The 23,720-nt window shown below is 53.2% G+C and overlaps 1 protein-coding gene across 4 annotated transcripts; it reads left to right on the top strand.

Moving 5' to 3' along the window:
* Positions 1-414: 414 nt before the first annotated feature.
* Positions 415-23,172, top strand: Znf385a (zinc finger protein 385A). Of its 4 annotated transcripts, none has more exons than XM_047551737.1 (8): positions 415-491; positions 7,028-7,161; positions 16,348-16,458; positions 18,360-18,522; positions 20,674-20,916; positions 21,264-21,433; positions 21,654-21,749; positions 21,869-23,172. In XM_047551737.1, the coding sequence occupies exons 1-8, from the start codon at positions 482-484 to the stop codon at positions 22,097-22,099; spliced, it is 1,158 nt and encodes a 385-aa protein (XP_047407693.1). In that variant the 5' UTR covers positions 415-481; the 3' UTR covers positions 22,100-23,172. The 4 variants fall into 4 exon arrangements, with proteins under 4 accessions (XP_047407693.1, XP_047407694.1, XP_047407697.1 ...); XM_047551738.1 differs by lacking the exon at positions 415-491 and adding an exon at positions 5,862-5,984; XM_047551741.1 differs by lacking the exon at positions 415-491 and adding an exon at positions 6,295-6,390.
* Positions 23,173-23,720: the final 548 nt, after the last annotated feature.

The raw sequence follows: 23,720 nt of genomic DNA, 5'->3' as shown, positions 1-23,720 counted from the left end.
CCTCCCTCCCACCCCTACCAGTTCATCACTCTGGAGAGAAGCCGGTTGTCCCACCCAATCCGGGGTTCCATCCCTCTCCAGGGTACTTAAGCATCCCGCCCCCCATCATCCTGGAACTAGACTTCCCGCCCTCAGACCCAGGCCTCTTAGTTTCCAGCTTCCTCCATCACCTCACACGGTCTTCTAGACGTCTTGTTCCCCCAACCCCGGCTGCAGTGGCACCGTAAAGCCCAGAGATCCAGGGGCAGCAATCAGAAGGGCGGGAGGCAGCGGGAGGCAGCGGGAGGGGGCCAGGACGCCCCCTCGCGGAGCCCGGGGCGCCGGGTACCCCTCCTCCCGCCTTCACCTGCTGCGGGCCCCGCCCCGCTCCGCCTCGGCCGGCCTCTGCTCCGCCCCCGACTCCTCCCCCCGTACCCCCAGCCCGGCCAGAACGGCCCCCGGGACAGAGCGACGCGGAACCCCGGGCGCCTGGGTCCCCAGCATGATCCTCGGTGAGTGGGCTCTGCGCCTCCAGTCTCCAGGTTCCCGGGTCCCTCTCAGCGGGTCACCCCTCTCCACCTCCCGGCACCGCGGAGACTGCGGCCGCCAGTCAGCGACCGGTTCCCCCTCCCCCTTCAGCTGGCTCCACATCTGGGGTCCCTTCCCCTCTTTGCTAAGCTGCCGCTTCTCCGGGTGGTCTAAGGGAGTGGCGAGGGGGGAGGCAGAAGGAGTGAGACCCCCGCCCCATAATGAGAACATTGCGTATTCATGAGGCTCATGAATATTATATGACAGTCTACGAGAGGCTGGGGGAGGGGGCTGGTGCTGGCCTGGTGGAGTTGGGGGAAAGGTTCGGACCCGTCCCCTCCAGCGCCTTCCCCCACCCTTTGCTTTGACACTCCGACATCCTTCTGGGCCCAGGATAAGAGGGAAAGGAGGAAGTGGGGGGCGGGGGGAGAAGACGGTGGGTGTAGCTTCGAGGTGAGTGTGGTGGGAGGTGGGAACCTGAGGACTGAAGATAAGGGGGCTGGGGAGAAGAGCGGGTGGGAAACCGTCCATCCAGGGCTCCTGCGGCTTAGAGCCTGTCTCCGCAGCCATCCTGCCCCAACACGCCGGGACCTGCCCCTCTCTCTCCCTGCTCTGGCTGCCTGGGCCCTTCCTTCCCGTCTTCCTTCTTCCCCTCCACCCCTGCCTTGGGCCGGGGGCCACCAGGAGAAGGAGAGGTTGTGGGGAAAGTAAAGCTGGGGGAGGGGAACTCCCGCTGGGCTCTGACAGCCCGTCAGCCACAGCCACCCCATCCTCATGACCTACATCGGGAAGGGAGCCCCAGGGATGGGGGAGGAGAGGGCCTAGCTGTATTCTGGACTCCGCATCAGCTCCAGTTCCAGGGCCCTGCCTCCACAGTAGTGCACAGGCCTACTCTGACCTCTGCCCTCCACCCTGGCTAGGCCGGTTCCTGTGCCCTGTTTGTGCTGGGAGCCCCCTACCAAGCCCAGACACCTGTGGTCTCCCTCCCCCCACTGGGGACACCTGGATCCAGCTGATGCCCAGAGGGCTTGACTGGCTCCTACCCTCCTTCTCCTGAGACCCTCTGCTATCTATCTGCCTTTCTTTTCTTCTTTGAATTCATCCCTGTTACCCTGTTGACTTCGCTAGCAGAGACCCATCCGCCTTGCTTCTCTCCTCCTCCTGTGTGGCCTCTCTCACCACTTTATGCCTCACTCCCCTCCACCTGGCACTCCATCATATCTATTAAATGAATGAGAACAAGGCATGAATGACTTCTTCCGTGCCTCTTTCCCAAGAGTATTCTAGTAGGGGAAGATATTCCACAGCCTTCTTCGAATACCACCCCCATCCTCTAGGGGGACACCCCCAACACACTTTGGACTCAGACCCCTTTGCACAGGTTCCACTGTCCTCCAACCTGTGCCATCTCTGCCCTCTGCCCTCACCCTGTAATTAACTGCCTCCTTGTGCCAAGGCTACTGAGGGGTGGGAAGCCTGCTAGGGCCCTCAAAACCTCAGTCTTTTTTTTTTTTTTTTTTTTTTTTTTTTTTTCTTTTTCTTTCTTTCTTTCTTTCTTTTTCTTTTTTCTATTATGGTGCGGAGGATAGAACCAGAGCCTTATGAATTATGTGTGCATACATAAACACACCCTCTACCAATTGGCCTCACCCCAGCCCTCCACCCGAGCCCTCTTTAAGGAAGGAGGTGAGTGAGGGAAGCTGCCAGGCTCAGGTCCCACCCTCAGGACCCATACCAAGGTATTCAGCTCTAAATGCCTCATTTAGAATGGACCACTGAGTCCATGTGCTAGGTGACCCTGGAGGGTCTCCAAGATGTCCCTGCCCAGCCTGCTTGAGATCTAGAGTTGGAGTCCCAGGTTTAAGGTGGTAGTTCTGGGCCTGGCTTCCTTGTTCCAAGCCTTTCTGCACCATCCTTTCCATGGAGGCCCTGGTGCTGTGAGGGGCAGGCGGAAGAGAAGGCCTCTTCCAGTCAGGTTGGGAAAGATTTCTCAGAGGTCTGCCTCCCTGCTCTTCCCTTCCCAATCTCCTCCTCCCTTTAAGCCCTGCTCCCGCCCACACCCACCCTGGGGTTATTAGGGATGATGTTTTGAGTAGTTGTTCATAATCATCCCCTTGTCTCTTTCATCTTTGACTTCAAAGCTTTTCCAGCTCTCAACCTGCCTCCTGCCAGGATGGGGCAGAAGGGGACAGATACATTGGACTTGGTCAAGAAGATAAGACCCAGGAGCTCAAGGCTTTCCAGTCGCTCCCCACCCTGATTTAGGCATTTCTGGGGAAGGAAGAGAAGCCAAAAGGCCTAAAAGGAAACAGAAATGGATGAGATGATATCTCAATTCCTCCCTTTAGCCTCAGAGTCTAATTCCCATTCTAACCCAGTACTGACCCTATGATTTTCGTCATCTGGAGCCCTAACTACTTGCAACCTTAACCCCAATGCCTCTCTCTGAGCTTGGTCTCACCCTGGCCTCGCCTTCAGACCAGCACTACTCTCAGCCCTGCCCAGCACCTTTCCTGGCTCCCGTGCCTACTCAGGCATTGCCACACCCTGAGCCAGCTCACAGCAGACGCTCCCATCTTTACCACCAGGGCCTGAGGCCGGGGCTCCACCTGAGAACCAAGGAGCTAGGGCTCCCAACCTGGCCAGAACTTCTGGGGAAGAGAAGGAGGAAGAGACCAGGCCTCAGTGGGATGGAGGAGCCAGATGCAGCTTGGTGGTGGGTTAGTGTTGGCGGGGAAACCAGAGCAAGATCAAAGTGCCCACAGTTAAGCAGGGTATAGGAATGGGCAGATGTCCGCTATCTGAGGGGCTACGACCTGCCCCCTCTAAAGTGCGTTGGGAACTGTCTTTAATAAAGCATGTAGCAATTCCCCATGGAGCTGGGTGGGGTTCTGTCTGCTGGAGGTAATTACTCTAATGAGCTTCTCTCTGGAGAAGCCTGCCCCAGCCAGGCCCCAGCTCCTCCCTGCCCTGCCTAACATGGGTGCTTCACTTACACACACTCCAATTTACTCTCCTTCTCTGATAAAAACCCAGATTTTTTTTACATCATTTCTGGTCACCTGGTTCTTCCTATATTCTTTCCTTTTCCTCTTTCCTTCCCCAGAAAAGTATAGTGCTGCCTCTGGAGCCAGGCGTGTTCAAATCCCCTCCTAGCTGTGTGACCTTGGTCAGATAACTCCCTCTCTGAACCAGCTGTCACCCTCTATAAGATGAGAATTCATTTATTCAGCAAACATTTATTGAGCTCTCATTGTGGCATGCCAGCACTTGACATGGATTTGTTCAATCCTCTTGTCAGCTCTGTGAGGCAGGTACTGTTGTTCTCATTTCACAGATGAGAAATGAGACTGAGAGTCAGAGAAACCAGCTAACCACCCAGCTAGTGCACAGGGGACCGTCCACTGGGAAACCATGTATGTAAAGTGCCTGGCATATAGGAAGCCCTCGAAAAGTGGCAACTATTGTTATTCTCAGAAAATGGGAGGGAGGGAGCTAGGTGCGGTGGTGCAGACCTGTAATCCCAGCGACTCGGGAGACTGAGGCAGGAAGATTGCCGGTTCAAAGCTAGCCTCAGCAATTTAGCAAGGCCCTAAGCAATTTAGCAAGACCCTGTCTCAAAATAAAAAATTTTTAAAAACAGGCTGAGGATGTGGCTCAGTGGTAAGGCACCTCTGGGTTCAATTCCTAGTACAAAAAAGGTGTGTGTGTTGCGGGGGGCGTGGGGGGGGGAGAACCTGAGGTTTGAGCTATATGAAACCAAGAGGCCTGTTTCTGCCCACCCAACCCATAGCTGCCATCTGCCCCTCACCCCACCTCAGATTTCAGAGTGGAGGGGAGGACACAGGAATCCAGAAAGGAAAAAATGACTCTCCATTTGCCCACCCTGGTCCTTCCCTTACTCCACCCTTATTTCACCCTCTCTCATATTCCCCTCTACCCCAACATTCACATCAGTGGAAAAGATGAGTTACTGGTCACAGGGAACGGAGTGGCTGTACCTGTTTTTTTTTGTTTTTTTTTTTTTTTTTTTTTTTTTTAAATCCCCCTCTGGAGTTGAAATGAGGACTCCAATGCCAGGAAATGCATGGAACTTGCTCTCCCCATCCTATCCTTCAACCAGATGGAAGCCTGTGCTCACATCTCTGCTTCAGAGTTAAATTAGAGCCCTTTGGGAGTGATGTAGCAGAGAAGGAACTTGCTATAGAGTGCGACAGATCTTGATTTGAATCTCAGCCCTGGTACTTACAGGCTGTGTGACATCAGCCAAGTTTTTTTAACTACTCTCAGTCCTGGTTTCCTCACATACCAAATGGAAAAAAATAATATCAGCTACTTCATGGAATCCTAGTCACCTCATAGCCTGGGTCACCTCAGAGATTAAATGTGATAATACTCAGAATTCATTGCCTGGCACACGGTGGCTCCTTGATTTTTTTCCCGTGGCTTTTTCTGGAACTCAGCTCTCTCCCCTGCGATGGTTTTGAGGAGTGGGAGGTTAGAGAGCCCAGAGCCAAGCTGCAGTCCCTCCTGCTGCAGCAGGTCAAGTGCCAGCCCCAAACCAGCTGCTGGGGTGGGGGCGGGATGCTGGGGACTCTGGGAGCACTCAGGTTTCTCTCACCATTCCTGAGGCTCGTTAAGGCTGCCCTGGCCTTGGGTGCCAGGCAGAGAAGAGAGGTGGGGCCTAGGGGGAGGCCATGAGGGGACAGATCGGGAAGGGAAGAGGGCCAAACTGTCAGTCTGTCTTTTCACTCTCTTCTCTTCCTCTTTCTCCCTCTCTCCATTCTCTGCCCTTTGGTCTTCCCACCCTAACCTCTAGCTCTATGTCCTGCTTTTCAGCAGGCTCTGTTTTATATCTCATTTCACTCTTCCATCTTTCCATGGTTCTCTACCCTCTTCTGTCACAGAGTCTCTGTCCTTTTTCTCAGTTACTTATTCCTGCTTCTGCTACTCTACCATTTTCTCTCACTCGCTGTCTGTCTTCACCCACCCCATCCCAACCCTGAAGGTGTCAGAGGAGGAAATGGACACAAGACACACAGACCCCCAACAGCTCAAGGGCCAAAGCCAAGCATCCTATACTCTCCTTCAGACCCTAGAATTTGGAAGCGCAAACTCCCAGCAGCCTTGACCCCTCTCTGCCTGAGGCACCCTGGCCACCCAGTCCTGGCATTGGGTGGAAGAGACAGACCCCTCCAGACCTTTCTGGACCAGCTCCCTGCCCCCAGCTGTGCCTGAGCCCTCCCCACCCCCTCTCCCTCGCCTCAGATTCCCCTAATCCCTGCTCCCCCGCCCTCCCCTCTGCCCCACTTTTCCAGGACTCTGATTGGCTGATTCTACTGACTGGGCTGGGGGAGGGGGATAGCAAGGGAGGGGGCAGAGGGCAGAACCAAGGGAAGGGGACGTTGTCAGGCCCAGGCCCCTGGGGGGCCAGGGCCAGGCCACTGCCTGGGGGCAGCGGGCACCAGAAACTGAAGGTATGAAAGAGGGTAGTCTCTATGGAGGGAATAGGAGAAGAACCTGGGGATCCCCTGCCCTAGGAAGGTCAGGGGAGGACGGGGCCAAGCAAGCAGGCTGCTTTGTTCCTGGGAACCCCTGTAGCTGGCAGGGGGTGGCTGGAGTAGTGGAGGCAGCCAGAGCTCTGCAGCTGGTGGACTGTGGGGTCGCAGAAGGCAGCTGGGCCACAGGATATCCAGAAGGTCCTGGGTGCCTCTGCACTCAGGGCTCCCTTTGGAAGCTGGCGGAGTTCCTCCCATGACTCTAGGGGGAGGAGAAGAACGTTTCAGGGGAGGGTAGTTGGAGAGAAGGCCTCCACTTTCATTTCCCCTTGGGGTCAGAGGCCGGGTGGTGGCTGTCCTGCAGAGCTGGAGCTGAGCACTCCCGGTGAGACAAAGGGCCTGGGGAGGACTGAAGAGGGTTGGAGGGGGGTCCCGGAGAATGGCCCAGACCATCCACCGACTCACTACCTACCCCCAGAGAGGTCAGCAGTTAATTAAGAGTTATGGCTGGAACAAAATCATAACTCCTGGGAACCTGAAAAATTCTGCACCCCTCCCCCAGATCTTGGCTTCATGGTCCCCTTGGGCAGTGGCATGAATCACCCAGTTGACTCTGTCCTTCCTGGGATGATAACAAACCTTTGACTATCCAGAGGGCAAGCAATGCCAGGGAAGCAAGGAGTGGCCAGGAGCTTGGGGCTCAGGGTTCCTGTTGGTCCAGCAGGCAGCCTGCAAGGAAGGTCTAGGCTTTCCTAGGTCTGTAAAGTACCTAAAGGTCTTAGGGGAAGGGAGATGAGAAGGGGAAGTGAAAACCACCCAGAAGGGAAGGCCCACAGAGGAGGACCTGCTCCAGGGCTCCGGAGTCAGCAGGGGAAGTGTGTATACAGGGCTCACACATGTGCACGCATGGGGGTCACACTTCTGAGTGCGGGGCCCCAGCGAGGGAATGGGAATGCCAGGTTTGGGCGGGCTTCCCCAGCTTCAATCTCCCTACCCTACAGAATGCTTTCTCTGCCCTCCAGGCAGCCTGAGCCGGGCAGGGCCCCTCCCGCTGCTGCGGCAGCCCCCCATCATGCAGCCCCCGCTGGACCTCAAGCAGATTCTGCCCTTCCCTCTGGAGCCGGCCCCCACCCTGAGCCTCTTCAACTACAGTACGGTGAGTAGCAGCCGCCTTCCCCAGCCCACCCCTGCCCTCTTCTACTCCTATATTTAATTCTTTATCTCTTCTTATGACTTAATCTTCCTCACTTCTAGTCAATTACAAGTTTTGTCAGCTATCTGGTATAGTATTAACCACAATAATAATAGTTAATATTTACTGAAGTCTGCTATCGACCAACACCACGTGGAGTGTTTTGTGTGAATGATCTCACTTAGACCTCCTGTGATGGCCAGACCATCCAGAAAAGTAATAAGGCCTAAGGAGTGGTAGTGACAGTAGGGAGGTGGCGGGGTGTACATGCTGAATCCGGAAAGGGGATAAGCAGGTAGGCAAGCATGCCTCCCTTTAAGTTCTAGCTCTCTGGAGCCCTAGCTAGGTAGGTAGGATCTGTGGGTAGGGCTTGGAGGGTTGGCAGAGTTGTCTGTTTACTACAACATGAAGTAGGGAGCCACTACCCATTCTTGGGCAGGAGCATGACTTGCTAAGCGCAGCCTTTGAGGAAGGTGACTGGAGAAGTCTGAGTGAGGCTGGGAAGGAGTAAGCCTGGAGGAGGGGGCCCAGTTAGGAGGCTGCTCCAGCAGTGTGGGACTGGAGGAAAGTCACACTGGGCAAGTGGCAGCAGCAGGGTGAGGGAGAGGAAGGGGGAAGGGTGAGGTGTTTCCAAGGACATACTGACAGGCCTGGTGACCAACTGGTGTTCAGGGGTTGGGGAGAAGAGAAAGGATGAGTCAAGGATGACCCAAGGTTCAGGCCTTTGCGACTGGGAGGAAGAAGTCACCATGACACAGGCAGGGTTTAGAGGAGGAGGCTGTCAGGGCTGAGGGTGCTGAATTCTTTGGGACATGCTGAGAGTTTTACAGGAGAACATTGAACTGAAAAGGTCCAACAGTTCAGTGTGGTGGTGCATGCCATAATCTCAGCAACCCAGGAGACTGAGGCAGGAGGATTACAAGTTTGGACTGCAGCCTCAGCAACTTAAAGTCCAACAGTCAACTAGAACTTGAGGCCTGGAGAGAGGGCTGAAGCTAAAGGTTGGGGATTCAGCCTTACTCAACTCAGATCATCCACCATCAAAGCACATTTGGCCACAAACACAAACTGAATGGAGTATGCAGAGACTGCAGCAGATGTTTCCATATCCAACTTCCTTTAATCTTCACCACAACCCCACAAGGTAGACATTAATATTCCTGTTCGACAAATGGGACAACAAAAATTGAGGTTAGCCACTGAGCCACATCCCCAGGCCTTTCTGTGTTTTATTTGGAGATTGGGTCTTGCTAAGTTGCTTAGGGCCTTTCTAAATCACTGAGGCTGGCTTTGAACTTGGGATCTTCCTGCCTTAGCCTCCCAAGTTACTTGGATTACAGGGGTAACCACTGTGCCCAGACAGGGTTCAGTCATTTCTGTAAGTTGATGCAATCTGTGTCCAAGATATAATTTGAACCCATAACATCTTACTCCAAATAGAATTCTCTTTATTCCTTAGCCACTCTCCAAAATCTCCAGAAGAACCTAAACCAATATTTGCATTGCATTTTAATGTCTACAAAGTGCTTTTCAAATCTTAACCTTTAACCCTTATAGCACCCTTTGGGGTGACTGTTGTTATTATTCTCATTTTACAAGAGAAAATTGAGTATTGACTATAAGCAGGGCACAGATCTAGATACAATGCAGACAGGAGGGATAAATATAAGATAGCCCTTCTTTTTTTTTTTCAGTTGTCAATGGATCTTTTATTTTATTTAGATTTTTTTTTTTAGTCATAGATGAACACAATACCTTTACTTTATTTAGCTTCTTTATGTGGTGCTGAGGATCAAACCCAGTGCCTCACTCGTGCTAGGCAAGCGCTCCACTCCTGAGCCACAACCCCAGCCTGGACCTTTTATTTTTATTTATTTATTTTTATCTGGTACTGAGAATTGAACCCAGTGCCTCACACATGCCAGGCAAGTGCTCTACACTAAGACACAGCCCCAGCCCAAGAAACTCCTATTTTAAAGGACTTTATATTCAGGAAAAAAAGATATGTACCCAGTAGAACAGAGAGAAGATTATGAATATTGTGACAGAAACACTAACAACAATCCAACTTAACCAAAAAAAAAAAATTATTTTTGAGCATGTATCATGTGCTGGGCACTGTGCCTGGTATCAGGGGCACAGGACTCAGTCCTCAGCCGTAGGGAGCTCACAGTTGAGCAGGAATAGTGTTGAGGAGTGTGTCAGAGGCATTTAGCTTTCGTGGGAGTCAAAGCAGTGTCAAACACGACTTGCTGGAGATGGAAGTACCTAAGGGACCAACCAAACTTAAGCAGGAAAAAGGAGAACAGAGGAGAAAAGGACTTAACCTAGATGGAGTGGGTAACATGATTTAGGCTTTGAAGAATTATTAGTAGGATTTTTAAAATGTCCTTAAACAATGTTCCAGATTGAAGCAAATTACAAGAGCAAGGACTGGAAAAGAACACTTGAGAAAGTGCCGTTGATTGGGTATAACTGGAACCTAAGGTATGGGGAGTACTTTCCCCCTCTCTGAATACCTGACTTACACTTACCCTTAAGTCTCAGCACCCCATCGTTGTCTCCAGTTTTTAAAATTTATTTACTTTTTATGTTGTTTTGATACCATGGCCTCACTGGTCTGCCCAGGATGGGCTCAAATTCAAGATCCTCTTGCCCCAGTCTCCCAGGTAGTTGGGATTATGGGAGTGCTTTGTCCATATTTTATAGGCGAGAATATATGGACTCAGAGAGGTTAAGTGACTTGTCTAAGGTTGCAAAGTTATCTAATTGATTTACGTAAATAATCCAGGTTTCTGAGTTCCACAGGGCTCCTGTCTCCACTGCTTCGTGGGCTGTTTGAAGCCATGTGCCTGGTGTGGCGCTGCGCACCTGTCAGCCCAGCAACTCTGGAAGCTAAGGCAGGTTGAAGGCCAGCCTCAGCAACTTAATGAGACCCTCAGCAACTTAGCGAGACTTTCTCAAGATTAAAACATAAAAAGTGCTAGGGTCTCCAGGTTCAATCCCTAGTATCAAAAAACAAACAGAAGAAGGAGAAGTGGGGGAGGGGAGCAGGGAGGAAAAAGAGGAGGAGAAGAAGAGGAGAAAGAAAAATAAGTCATGGAATCTGTAAGTGTAGCTCAGTGAAGGACTAGAAAGCACTTGTCTAGCATGCATGAGGCTCTGGATTCAATTCCCATCACCACATACATACATACATACATACATACATACATAAAGGCATGAGCATAGTTGGGCTTGGAGAGTGCAGCAGAAATTGAACATCACCAGCTTTGGCATATGACTGTCAGAATGTGAATTGATGGTCCATTGTACTGGCTATGTGCCCTTAAGCAAGGCATTTATCCATCCTGAACCTCAATTTTACCATCTGTAGAATGGGATAGTAATAGTATTAACTCACGAGGTTGTAACAATTGTATTATATAATCATAACACCTAGCACCAAGTAAGCGTTCAATCAATATTAGCTGGTATGATTGTTACGTTATTGCTATTATTTTTAAAAAATTTTTTACTTGTTAATGGACCTTTATTTTATTTATTTATTTATTTATTTATGTGTGATGCAGAGGATCGAGCCCAGTGCCTCACACATGGTAGGCAAGTGCTCTGCCACTGAGCAATAACCCCAGCCCATATTGCTATTATTTTGGTTTAAGGGAAGAGCAGAAAGAGAAGGTAGGATAGTCAGGGACTCAGCCTTGAGGAATAAGCAGAATTAGGCAGTGGAAACCTGAGGAGGCTCCCTAAAGGAAACAGAGGAGCCACTGGAGGGGGCAGGGGAGGAAATACACTTTTGTAGAGTTGGAGAAGCCAAGGGAGAGAGTGTGTCGGGCTGCATCAATAGTGTCAAATTCTGCAGGGGAATGAGGACTGCAGAAAAGCTGCAGACAGGCCTTTGGAAGTACTGTGCAGCAGTTAAGTACATGGCTTTGGAGTCAAGCTGCCCAGGTTTAAATTCAAATCCCAGTTCAGCCACTTACTAGCTTATGACCTTGGGCAAATTATTTAACCTCTCTAAACCTCAGTTCCTTCGTCTATAAAATGAAGATAATAATAGTACTTACTTCAAATAGTGGTTGTGATGATTAAATTAGATAATCCATGCAAAGAGTTCAGTACAGAGCAGCCACATTCCAAGGGCTCAATCAACATTAGGTGCTGCTGGAGGTGGTACTATTACTCATGGCACCTTTAGCCGTCTGGGGACTGGTACCTCCAGCTCTCTTTCCTACTGGGGCAGTTCCTACCCATCATACCTTCCCCCCTCAATCCACCCCGCATTGCTGTCCCCCTTCATTCTCCTCCCACTTACTCCACTGCTTCCTTCTGCCCTTGGATGTCCCTCACTGTCTCCCAAAGGCAACTTCTCCCTGGATCCAGTACCCTGCTTCAGTCATCTCTTTGCCTTAGGTAAGATGGGAGGGGATGAGACCCAGAGATGAGATAGTAGGATCCCAAGCCCTATCCACAGAGAATGAGGTGTCCTGGGGAGTGGGCTGCTTTGCTTTCCTGCCGCTCACGCCCCAGTGCTACCCAACTCGACCGCCAGAGGGCAGTAAGTGCACGAAGCGTGGTTTAAGCTTAGAGAACCTGGTGCGCCCGGCAGGTGTCAGATGAGGGGAGAGGGAGAGAAGCGGTTAGGCATGATGTCTCTAGTCTGAGGTCGCTTCTGTACTGGGAGCCCCAACCCCACCATTTGGAAGAATTGCTGAGAGAGCAGTGCCTGACACCTGGGTACCTGGGTTCGGTTTCCCACTCTTGCGGGGTAAGAGACTTGAAAAAGGCGCAGCATAGGGACTGTGTGCAGAGGGAACTGGGAATGGGTTGTCTGCGGACTCTCAAGAAACGCTGTCAGCAGAGGAGCGAGGATCAGGGCAGAAGGGGTGAAAGAAAGGACAAATGTCCGAGCTAGACAGAGTCGACCATAGGATTGGACATTGGACCCAAGAAGGAACCCCAGTGGAGGCATCTTGGGTCAGCTGTTCATTGCCTATGCCGCCGGGCCAAGTGGCCCCTCGCCCGGAGAAGGTCTTTCCGGGAAGCGGCGCCTGGACTTGGACATCCCCTCTAGCCTGTTGGGTCTATCCCCCCTCCACTCCTCTCCAGTTCCCCGTCCCCGCCCCCGTCCTCGGACCGCCCTCGGCCCCGCCTCCGGGGCGGGCTCCAGACCGGCCGGCGCCGCCTCCCAGTCTCCCGACCCGCCCGGCCTCACAGCCCGAGCCGCCCGGGCAACCAGCGCCGCGTCCCCGGCCTGCCCGGCCGGCCAGGCTCGGCCCCCCCGCCCGGGTCCGCCACCCGGGCCATGGAGCCGCGGCCCCCAGGGTCCCGCAGGGTAAGCCACCCGGCCCCTCCTCTCTCTCGGGTTCCGCGCTGCCGCAGCGCCCCCCCACCCCATCCCCGCCCGCCCCTGCGGGGCTGGCCACCTCTCGCTTCGCCCAGTCCGCGGGTTGTCCGGCCCATCCCCCACACCGGCACGGCCCTAACCAGCCTCAGGATCCCAGTTGGTGCCCCCAGACCATGCCACCATACTGGATACCCTAACCTCTGCTTCCCAGGTCCTTGGAGCCCCCAGATCTTCAGACCTCCCATCAGGTCCTACACCTACCCTCAAATTACCTCACTTTTCAGCTCCCTCTTCACCAACCCTGGCCCAGCATCCCTTCCCCAGCATCCCTTCCCCACCAGCTTCCACCTGCTCTTTTTATCTTCCCTGTGTCGGCCCTTCGTGTTCCTCAGGTTTTCCCATCCTTGAGATTCCACCCCCTTTCCCTTGCGGCTTGTCACCTCATTTTGAGGGGTGGGGAAGTGGGGTGGTCAGACAAGGGACTGCAAGTTCCATCACATAGAGAGGAATGGAAGGAAATATAATCATAGCTTCCCCCTCATGATCTGGTTTCCTCCCTCTATCCCCATTGCCCTTCCTGATTCATTTTGCCCCAGCTTGAGGGAGCTATTCCCCTTCACGTTTGCTGTTGGAGGGCACATGGGAGGGGACTGTTTGGTGGACTTGTCCACACAGTCTGTAGGCCAACATCCCATAGAAGAGGCTGTGGAGTGAGATGGGCTCTGGGAGATGCTGGCCTCCACTTCTCCCCAGGGAGCCTTCATCTAGGTCACCGGGGCCTCCTGACCTTGGCCTGAAGCAGCACTTCAGTGGCTCACATTCCACCTGCACCAGGATTAGACCCAAGAGCCCTCACCTTCAACCTGGTGTCTCCTCTGTTCTTGAAGAGAAGGTGGGAAAGGCCTGCCTGACTCCAGTGCTACCCTCCCTGCCCCCAGTTGGTGTTTCTGGACTTTAACCTGGAGAGGAGGCTGTGCAAGAGTTACTTTCTCACCCTGGAGGAGGGACCCAGGTGGGGCCAGGATTCTCAGGGAATGGAGGTTTGGATGGTCAGGCCACATCTCATCCTCAGGATCCTGGGTCCTCATCCCCTCCTGGGAGCAGGCTGGGGCAGTGGGGTGGGGCAGAGATAGAACCAGGAGACGCTGCCCTCCCCTCTACATCCCATTCCTCTCTCCCTACTGTTTTCATCCGACTTAGGTTTCCTGGCCCAGATTGGGTTTCTGTCTGGGCTGAATTCCCATTCCCCACCCAGCATGTGAGGAAGCCCAAGGTTTAGGAGAACCCTGGAGCAGAGTTGGGGGAGGAGGGTCTCTGAATAGGAAAAACTTAGACCTGGAGACTGGGAGCTGAGAGCAGCAATCTGTCTCCCCTTTGTGATTAAAGCCTTCTCCAACTTGGTCTGTCTTTCTTTCTGCCAAACACATCATATATTTACACAGATAAACACACAGCTGAAGATTACACAACCCGACCATTCTTGGTGTCAGCTAAGCCCCCAACACAGAACTGTTGATACATAAATGATGTACACACAGTACATGACACTCATTCACACTCTACCCATGCACAGATTGATCACAGCCTGCCTAGTACACACACACACACACACACACACATGCATACACCCATTCCTCTCCTGTTAGACTTTTCCTTGAATGTAACTGGGGCTTCCAGGAAGCTGATAGGAGGTGAAAAGACAGCATTGAGAGGGGCTCCTTCCAGCCCAGGGTCAGTCAAGATATTGATGTTTGTCAGACACTTATCTGAACCCAGTCCTGGTTCCTGCATCCACCATTGCCAAAATGAGGCAGCGTAGGTGAGGCTGCTGCCCATTTCACAAGGGATGCTGAAAGCCCCTTTCCTGATATTAACCCACCCAGCTGGTGAGACTCCTGGGGGAGGCAGGGAAGTCAAGACATCTGGGCTTTCCGGTCTCCAACCCTCCTTACCCCTGCTTCATGATCCCTCTCTCGCAGCGTCTCACTGGAAACCCTGAAACCTGGGCACAAGCAGGGACTCAAGTGAAGAACTAAGGACCCCCAATTCTCTAGCAATTCTGTCTTACTTGATTCCTTCCACCTTGAAGATAAGGTTCCACCCCTAACTTGGTTTGTTCTTATAAGCGGTTTCAGCCATCACCCAATCCTCAGCCTCAGCTTCGTTCCAGTCAGTCCTGCCTCTCCCTGGCCGCCTAGGGGCCCAGGGGGAGGAGGGTTGTTCTGGAAGGCAATCTTCATGCCTCTAGGCCCTTGGCTTTATCCTCTGATAGTAGAAGGCCTCAGAGAAACTCCCATCCTCTTCGCTCCTCGTGAACTCTTGGCAGAAGACTGCAAAGACATCTGCTGACCCAGGGTGGAGGCAGAGATGGCCCTAATCCTACCCAGACCACAGCCCTGCCCCAGAAGCCCTGTGATCAGGGAGAGAAGGTTCAGAAGATAACTGGGCTGCCTTAGGCTATTCCAGCTCCCTTCTTACACCCCATTATTTGCTACAGCCACCTATTCCCCTCTGTTTTTTTTTTTTTTTGGGGTACTGGGAACTCAACCACCCCCAGGGGCACTTAACCACTGAGCCACATCCCCAGCCCTTTACATATCTTTTATTTTGAGGCAAGGTCTCCCTAAGTTGCTGAGGCTGTCTTTGAACTTCCAATTTTTCCTACTTCAGCCTCTCAAGCTACTGGGATTACAGGTATGTGACACTATGGCTCTTCTGATTCTTTTACTTGCTCTAGAAGGTGCTGCCTTAAAAAGGTCCATAGAGCAGGCACAGTGACGCACACCTGTAATCCCAGCAGCTCGGGAGGACAAGACAGGAAGACCATGAGTTCAAAGCCAGCCTCAGCAATTTAGCAAGGCCCTAAGCAACTCAGCAAGACCCTGTCTCTAAATTTAAAAAAAAAAAAAAAAGATAAAAAGTAAAAGGGCAGGGTTGGGGTTGTAGCTCAGTGGCAGAGTGCTTGCCTAGCATATGTGAGGCACTGAGTTAAATTCTCAGCACCACATATAAATAAATAAGTAAAATAGAGGCATTGGGGGCTGGGGTTGTAGCTCAGTGATAGAGCATTTGCCTAGCATGTGTGAGGCACTGGGTTCAATCCCCAGCACCACATGAAACTAAATAAACCAAATAAAGATATTGTGTCCATCTGCAACTAAAAACAAAAAATAAAAATAAAGGCATTTTGTCATCTACAACTTAAAAATATTTCAAAAAAAAAAAAATGTAAAGGGCTAACTGGGGATGTGACTTGGTGGCTAAACACCCCTGGTTCAACCCCTGGTACCAAAAAAAAAAAAAAAAAAAAAAAATGGTCCACAGAAAGAGTGTTAAGGGCAAACTGGATCCCAGGAATGGGAAGATAGGAACCAGAGGATGGACTGGGCAGAAAGTCTTACACCAGAGGGGGCCAAAAGGGTTCAGAAGCTTCAGTGAAAGGCCCAAAGTTCTAGGGTTCCTTAGGACTTCGTGTCAGCAGACCTCTGGCAGATTAGCTAGCTGTAGGAGACAGGTCAAGATGACAGAGTTGGACCTTCATGGTATGATGAACCAAGGCAAGAGTCCAGGATCCAGTTCCAGCTGAGATATTAACTCATGATGTGACCTTGGGCAAACCACTTCTACTTTTTTGTGAAATAGAAGCATTGGTCCAATGACTCCATCAGGTCCCTTCCAGTGCTATGAAGACTGAGCTAGAGGAAAAAGCTCTGGGACCTTGGTTTAACCCAGCTGCTGCCAGTCGGGGGGATGATGGACTTATGCTGGGGTTCCTGGCTCACTCTAGCCTGTCTCCACAGATGGACCCTGTGCAGAAGGCTGTGCTCTCCCACACTTTTGGGGGACCCTTGCTCAAGACCAAGCGGCCTGTCATTTCCTGTAATGTGTGTCAAATCCGCTTCAATTCTCAGGTAAGAAGCCCAGTTGCTTGTCCCACCCCTGGGACAGGGGCAGCCAGGGGACCTTGAGGAGGGCAGAGACTGGGACCTCTGGGTGAGGGGCAAGGATTAAAGGCATGTTGAGGGAAGAACAAGGAGTGGGGATACTGTGGGATAGGCGAGAGCTGCTGGGAGGCACTTCAGGGAAGTAAGAGGTCATATGTGGGGTTTTTTGGTTTTTTTTTTTTTTTTTTTTTTTTGGTGCTGGGGATCGAACCCAGGGCCTTGTGCTTACAAGGCAAACACTCTACCGACTGAGCTATCTCCCCAGCCCCGTTTTTTGGATTTTTTAAAATTAATTTATTTTTTTTTTAGTTGTCAGTGGCCCTTTATTTTATTTATACGTGGTGCTGAGAATCAAACCCAGTGCCTCACACATGCTAGGCAAGCACTCTGCCACTGAGCCACAACCCCAGCCCTGACTATGTGTGGTGACGTGAGTAGACCCATCCTCTGAAGCTGGCCCCTTCCTCCCTTCCTCAGAGACTGAGGTATTCCATGTTTAGACCTTCTTAGAATGTAGGTGTCTGGGTGGGAGTGTGACCTTTGGCCCTCTGGTCCTCAGGTGCAGGGCTGAGTTAAGTCATTGGCTCCCCTGCAGAGCCTCTGTCCTCTTTGGCCTCTGCTAGACTCCTCCCTGGGCCTGCTCACTTCCCTCTAACCCCCTGGCTTCCTCTTCTCTCTACCCCATTTCTGCCCTTCTCCCTTCAAATCACACACAAAGTCTGGGACTTTCCCCATGGGGAGAAGCCACCCAAAACCCCAAACCCAGGTGTCCAGCCACCCAGATTTCCTCCCTCTAAGGCTCCAGTGGGACTCCTGTTTGGGTGTAGAGGGACCTTCATAGCATACAGGCTCTGAGAGCTTTTGGAGAAAAACAGCAGAGCCTCATTCTGCTGAGTAGAGAAAATAAAAGCATGTTCTGTTTCTCTATCCAGTACACACACACACACACACACACACACACACACACACACACACCCCATGCCGCGGGCCTTGCACACCACTGGGCTGCCAGTGTTCTCTTCCTGCCTATCTACACCTTTTATTTCTACCCCTGTCTAAGTGACCTTGTGCCTCCAGGATCATACATTCTTAGCAGGGGTACAAATGGGAACGGAGGGTAGGGGCAGGCAGTGGGTGGAGCCAAGATCAACCCAGCATTAGGCCCCTATTTAGCTTGGTCCCTAGGCATCCTCCAACCCTGTCTCCACTCACTGGTGAAGGGAACAAGATTGGAGAGGTGGGAGCCAATAGCAAACAGCCCTTCCCTCTTTTTCCCTCCCTTTCCCTCCCCCATTCAGTGGCTCTGTTTTGACAGCTGTCTCTACTGCTGTCTTCTGTCTCCAGAGCTGGGCTTGAGGCCAGGGTCCTCTAGGGTGTCCACAGAGGCTTCAGGGAAAATGAGACCTAGGGGGAGTCATCAGGATAGAACCCAGGCATCGGAGCTCCTAGGACTCCCAGTCTGAGGGTAAAAGCAGCAAGGGCAGAATCCTGGGGGCAGAGGATAAGGACATAGGCCTAGGGTCTAAGAGGATGCCAGCTGACCACATCTTAGGCCCCTCCCAGTTTAGGATTCTCCCACAGGTTTGTGGTCCCCAGGTCTGGGGCCTGAGTCTGCAGTCAGGTCCTAGGTGTGGTAGTGGGATGCAGTCTGGGCTAAGCGGGAATCCAGATTCCCAGAGAGTCATGCCTGACGTGTTTGTCCAAGCTTCAGGAATGAGCAGACTGATTAGCGTGGGGCTTTACATCTCAGGAGTACAGGGAGATTCATTGCAGCCTGCTGAGGCCACCCCAGGAGCTGAGGAGCCCTGTGGGGAGATCAGGCGATGAAAAGTGATCTCAGATTCCATTTTTTTCTTCCATCCCTAAAGAGTCAGGCCGAGGCACACTACAAGGGTAACCGCCATGCCCGAAGAGTCAAAGGCATTGAGGCCGCCAAGACCCGAGGCAGAGAGCCTGGCATCCGGGAACCTGGAGACCCAGCTCCACCAGGAAGCACCCCCACAAATGGGGAAGGTGTAGCCCCCCGACCAGGTGTGTCTGAATCTCCCACATCCTTCAACTGATCTCTTACTTCTCTGGTCTCTCCCCATTTCATTAACTCTCCCCTGCTTCTGTCTCCCTCCCTTACTCCCAACCCCCACCCCCACTCCCACCCAAGGTGTGTCCTGGAGCCAAACACAGTGATGTAAAATTTCCATCCTGTCACCCTCACCCCCTCACCTCAGCTCCTCTCAACAGAGTCACCACTGTCTGTCCTCTCTGCTCAATGACTCAGAGAGGGGCTAGGGTGAGGCCACCTGGCAAACCTCCCCAAGAAAAGGGGAACTATCCAATCCAGAGAGAGGCCCCTTCATGCTGGAGAGAGGGAATCAGGATGTTGGAGTGCCTGCCCTGCTGGGGCTCTCCTCCGAGAAGACTGAGTTCAAGAAACCCAAGGAACTCCCTGGATGATCTCGGCTAGACCTTTGGACTTCTCTGGGCCAGTTTTCTTTTCTGGCAAATAAGAGAGTGAGACTTTTAAGATCTTTGAGGTCATTTCTAGGTTTACAAAAAGCCACTCTGAAGTTCTTTTTCCCTCATGGCTAGTGGCCATCCTCAACCATACTTCCAAGAGACTAGAAAGAGGGATTATGGGGACAGGAAGATATGAGCACCCCTATCCTAGGATTACCACATCCAGTGGCAGTCATGGCCAACTCCAAAGAGATCCAACATCCCCACATGTCCCCATTTCCTTCTATCCTGGCCTGCCCTTCCTGCCTCACCCTAAGAAGAATGAGAAACAAGCCTGTGCACCGCCCAGGCCCCCACTCACCACACACGCTGGGAACCACCCTCAGGCATCCGCAGATGGAAGGGCGGGCCTGAGTTCTAATTGTGCTCAGGCTCTTTCCTAGCCTGATCATGTTGGTTTAGTTTGTTAACATCTCTGTAAAATGGGGGGACATTGATGATGGTGATTGTTGTAGTAGTGGTGGAGAGATAGTTAACATTTCTTTTCTGTGTGTGATACTGGGAATGGAGCCCTTTTTTACTTTTTATTTTAAGATACGTTCTTGCTAAGGTCCTGAGTGCCTAAGTTGCGAAGGCTCAGGCTAGGGTTGTGGCTCAGTGGTAGAGCGCTGGCCTAGCATGTGTGAGGCACTGAGTTCCGTTCTCATCACCACATATAAATAAATGAATAAAATAAAGGTCCATCAACATCTAAAAAACAAAATTTTTTTAAAAGTTGTGAAGGCTGGCCTTGAACTTGGGATCCTCCTGCCTGTGCCTCCTGAGTTGCTGGGATTACAGGCATGTATCACCATATCTGACTAGTTAACATTTCTCTCATAGCACTGTTCTAGGTATCTTCCACATATTACTTCATTTAGTTCCTATACTCTCTGAGGATCAGAGCAAGATAACTATTCCTATCCTGCTTTCATAAACCATGAAGTCCTGTCCAGACTGGGATGTGGATGCTCTCTCTGGATTGGGGTGAAGGTGGAGGATGTCAGAAATGAGTAAGAGAAATAAGCGGAAGAATCATAGGATGGACAAACAAATGAACACCTGCAGGGGTCAGGAGTTCCCTTCCCAACAGCTCCCTACCCCAACTGCAGGCCTCCTCTTGACCCGGAAACTGGATCGTCTGTTGGAGGGAGAATGGGAGCGCTAGAGTTTCCCCTGTACAGAGGCCAGAACCCAGCACTGAGGCCTGGGGCCTGTGCATCTTTAATTGAGCCATGAATTATAGAGCAGCCTGCATCCCTGTTTCTTCCCTCTCTGGTTCTGCTCTTTCTGTTTCCCTTTGCCATGCCTGCATCCGCCTCTCCTGACCTTCCTTTATCCTGGTTCTGCCCCTTCCTACAGCTAGCAGGCCACTGGGGGATGAATCTTTATTCCACACCTCACCCTCTGGCTGGGCAGAATGCCAGCTTTACCCTCCAGGTAGGCTGGTGGAGCCAGATCCCCCAACCAGCCATTCCTAGCTCATGGAGAATGAACCAGGCTCTAGAGTCTCACACCCAGCCTGTGGCAACTGAACCACATCTGGTTCTGATCCATGCATGACAACATGCATGTTGTCACAGGGTGGGGACTCCTGGGCCCCTGCCCTCCAGGAAATGGAGGTGGGTGTCCACATGAAGAATGTTCTCCAAGAACTCTCTGGGGTGACCCAGTGTTTTACCCCAACAGTTTCCACAGAGAATGGACTGGGTCCAGCCCCAGGATCCCCAGAGAAACAGCCTGGCTCCCCATCCCCTCCAAGTGTTCCAGAGACTGGCCGTGGGGTAATCAAGGGTGAAGGGGGGACTCCAGCCTCAGCTTCCCTGCCTGGGGGCAGCAAGGAAGAGGAGGAGAAAGCCAAGCGACTGCTCTACTGTGCTCTGTGCAAAGTGGCTGTGAACTCCCTATCCCAGCTCGAGGCACATAACAAAGGTATGGACCCTCCCCAAACATGTTCTCCAGTCCTCTGCCCACCCTGCTTCCTATATCCTGATTCCCTGGCTTCCAACATCCTGGAGCCTCCAAGAGCTACCAGGCTCTCTCCTTCCCCAGCCATCTCCCCCTGTACTTAGCCCCTTACTGCCTCAGCTCCCCCTCCACCCTCTTTCACTGTGACTCTCCTGTGGCCCACCTTGTATTTGGGAGGAACCCAAGGGGCTAGAAAAACCCCACACTTGTGCATCCCTCCCATATAGTCACTGGGAATGTGGGTATTTAAGGTCTAGTCGGCCTGGAAATTGTTCCTCTACCCCTTACCTCCTGCCCTCTGTGGGCTCCAGGTACTAAGCACAAGACAATTCTGGAGGCCCGAAGTGGGCTGGGTCCCATCAAAGCTTACCCTAGGCTGGGGCCTCCCACCCCCGGGGAACCAGAGGCTCCTGCCCAAGACCGAACCTTCCACTGTGAGATCTGCAATGTCAAGGTCAACTCGGAGGTCCAACTTAAACAGGTGAGTCTAAGGCCCTCCCCAGGAATTCTGGGGAGCTCTACCTGCTGAGGGGGCAGGGAGGACCAGAAGCTTGGGTGAGGTCCCTTCTTAAGGCTCCTACCTCTGCTAAAAATGGAAACGGGCCCAGAACTTGAAACTGGGTTATCCGCGATGTGGCCGTGCCCCCTGGCGGTTGCTCTTTTCTGGGGGCTCATAACCCACCACCCAATCACCTCCTCAGCACATCTCCAGCCGGCGGCACCGAGACGGCGTGGCCGGGAAGCCCAACCCACTACTGAGCCGTCACAAGAAGCCCAGGGGCGCCGGGGAGCTGGCGGTGAGGCCAGGGCGCTGGGGAATTCGGCGGGTTGGAAAGAGGGAAGCAGGCGGGGCTGTGGGAGAGGTGGTGTTTACAGGACCGCCCGATGACCCCCCTGCGCTTCTCTCCGGCTTCAGGGCACGCTGACTTTCTCCAAGGAGCTGCCCAAGTCCCTAGCCGGCGGCCTGCTCCCCAGCCCCCTGGCGGTGGCTGCAGTGATGGCAGCGGCAGCTGGCTCCCCGCTATCCCTGCGCCCAGCTCCCGCCGCACCTCTTCTGCAGGGACCGCCGATCACTCACCCCCTGCTCCACCCGGCCCCGGGACCCATCCGAACTGCGCACGGACCCATCCTCTTCTCCCCCTACTGACCTCAGCCCCAGCCCCTCCCATTCAAGCCGGGACCCAGGCCTCCGGGCTCCCAGCCCACCCCTCCCGGCGCTCCCTGAATGATCTCTCCTTACCCCCCCACCCCGAGGTACGGGGTTCCAGGAAAGGGGAGGGGTAGTGGGGAGGGGGGCTTCAGAAGGGGGGGAACACCCCAGATCTCAGGGAACCCCGCCCCCTGCCCTTCCCTCTCCCCTAGAAAAGGGGGGGCCGTCTCACCCCTGAGCCCCCTTGGGGACACCCCCCCTCCCAAAAGCCATGTCCATCCAGCCCTTCCCCCTCAAACCTAGCACAAAACGGGGTTCACAAGCCATGGTCGGGGCCCGAGGGGCAGAAATGGATTTCTTGGCAATAAGCGGACTCTGGGACTCCGGCCCCCTACCCCAAACTGAAGCGCTTCCGTGAACACGCCCGTCCTCCGCAGGGGGAGGGGAGCAAGCGGGATCCCGGGTCCCTCATAAGCACTTTGGTTTTACCGCCGGCAACCTCACTGTGCCCGCCCCGCACCATGCCCCAGCCCCAGGGCTAGCCGGGCCCATTGCAAGGGGCAGCACTTGGGGGCATCTCTGGCACTTGGGTGGGACCAAGGAGATGCCCCCATAGACCCTTCCCTCGCCTTCTTCCTCCCCAGTCCGGGTTCCATTCTTTTCACCAGCACCCATCGCCCAAGGGGTACCGAGGGGGGCAAGGGGTGTCCAGTCCAAGCCCACCCCCGCCTCGCCTTCCGCAAAACTGTGAGCAAAAAGCAATAGAAGCCTCGCCCCCGCCCCTCCCTCTCCGCAGGATTCGCCGAGTCTGTAGCCTCCCCCGTCCCAGCTCCTAGACCTCATGGCTGTCCCCTCCACTGCACAACTCGGGCGGGGGCGTGACACCCCCCCCCTTCTGTGGTTTCCGTATTGTCAGCCCTTCCCACCTCCAACCCGGGAGGGAGACCGGCCCCCACAGGCCTTCCCCTCCCCACCAACTCTTTCTGCTTGACAATGTAGCAACCCTGGCCCCCCACCCTGGCCCTCCCCTTTTCCCTCTCCCTGACAATAAAGTCTGGATTCGTTCTGCCCTCCGCCCTCAGACTGTCCTTGCCCGCTGATTTGGGAGCACTTTTATAGGGAGATGTATCTGTATGGTGAGGAAGACCGACACACCGAAAGGGGGCCAGGAGGAGGGGGGGGGGGACAGGAAAACGCGGGTGGGAGGAGGCAAGGTAGGAGACTTGTGCAAAGCTAGCGGAGGTTCCCATACCTCCCAGCTCATGTAAACTTGGTCTAGAGGAATCCTTTTAGTCCAGGTCTGGGATTGCAGTGCAGCTGTTTAGAATTCGCCACAAGTCCACCAGGCGGCGCCAACGACAGAGAAAAGGAGTGTTCTCCAGGCTAAGTCGCGATTCCAGGGAGATGGGTCTAGACCCAGTCTCAGACAAAGGAAAAAATTCAGGCTTTTCTATCTCTGGTGGGAAAACCATGCCAGCAAGACAGGGCACGGAAAGAATTGGGGATGAGGTGTACAGATTGAGCACTAGCCTTTGCTTGGTCCTGTACAGTGACCTCAGGCCAGTCTTATCCACTCTGGACCTCAGTTTCCCCATCTGCTAAATGAACCGTCTCGAAT

Source organism: Sciurus carolinensis, chromosome 4, assembly GCF_902686445.1.
Source record: "Sciurus carolinensis chromosome 4, mSciCar1.2, whole genome shotgun sequence".
Taxonomy (NCBI): domain Eukaryota; kingdom Metazoa; phylum Chordata; class Mammalia; order Rodentia; family Sciuridae; genus Sciurus; species Sciurus carolinensis.
Note: the sequence above shows the minus strand (reverse complement) of the source record. Positions and strands in the feature narration are given on the sequence as shown.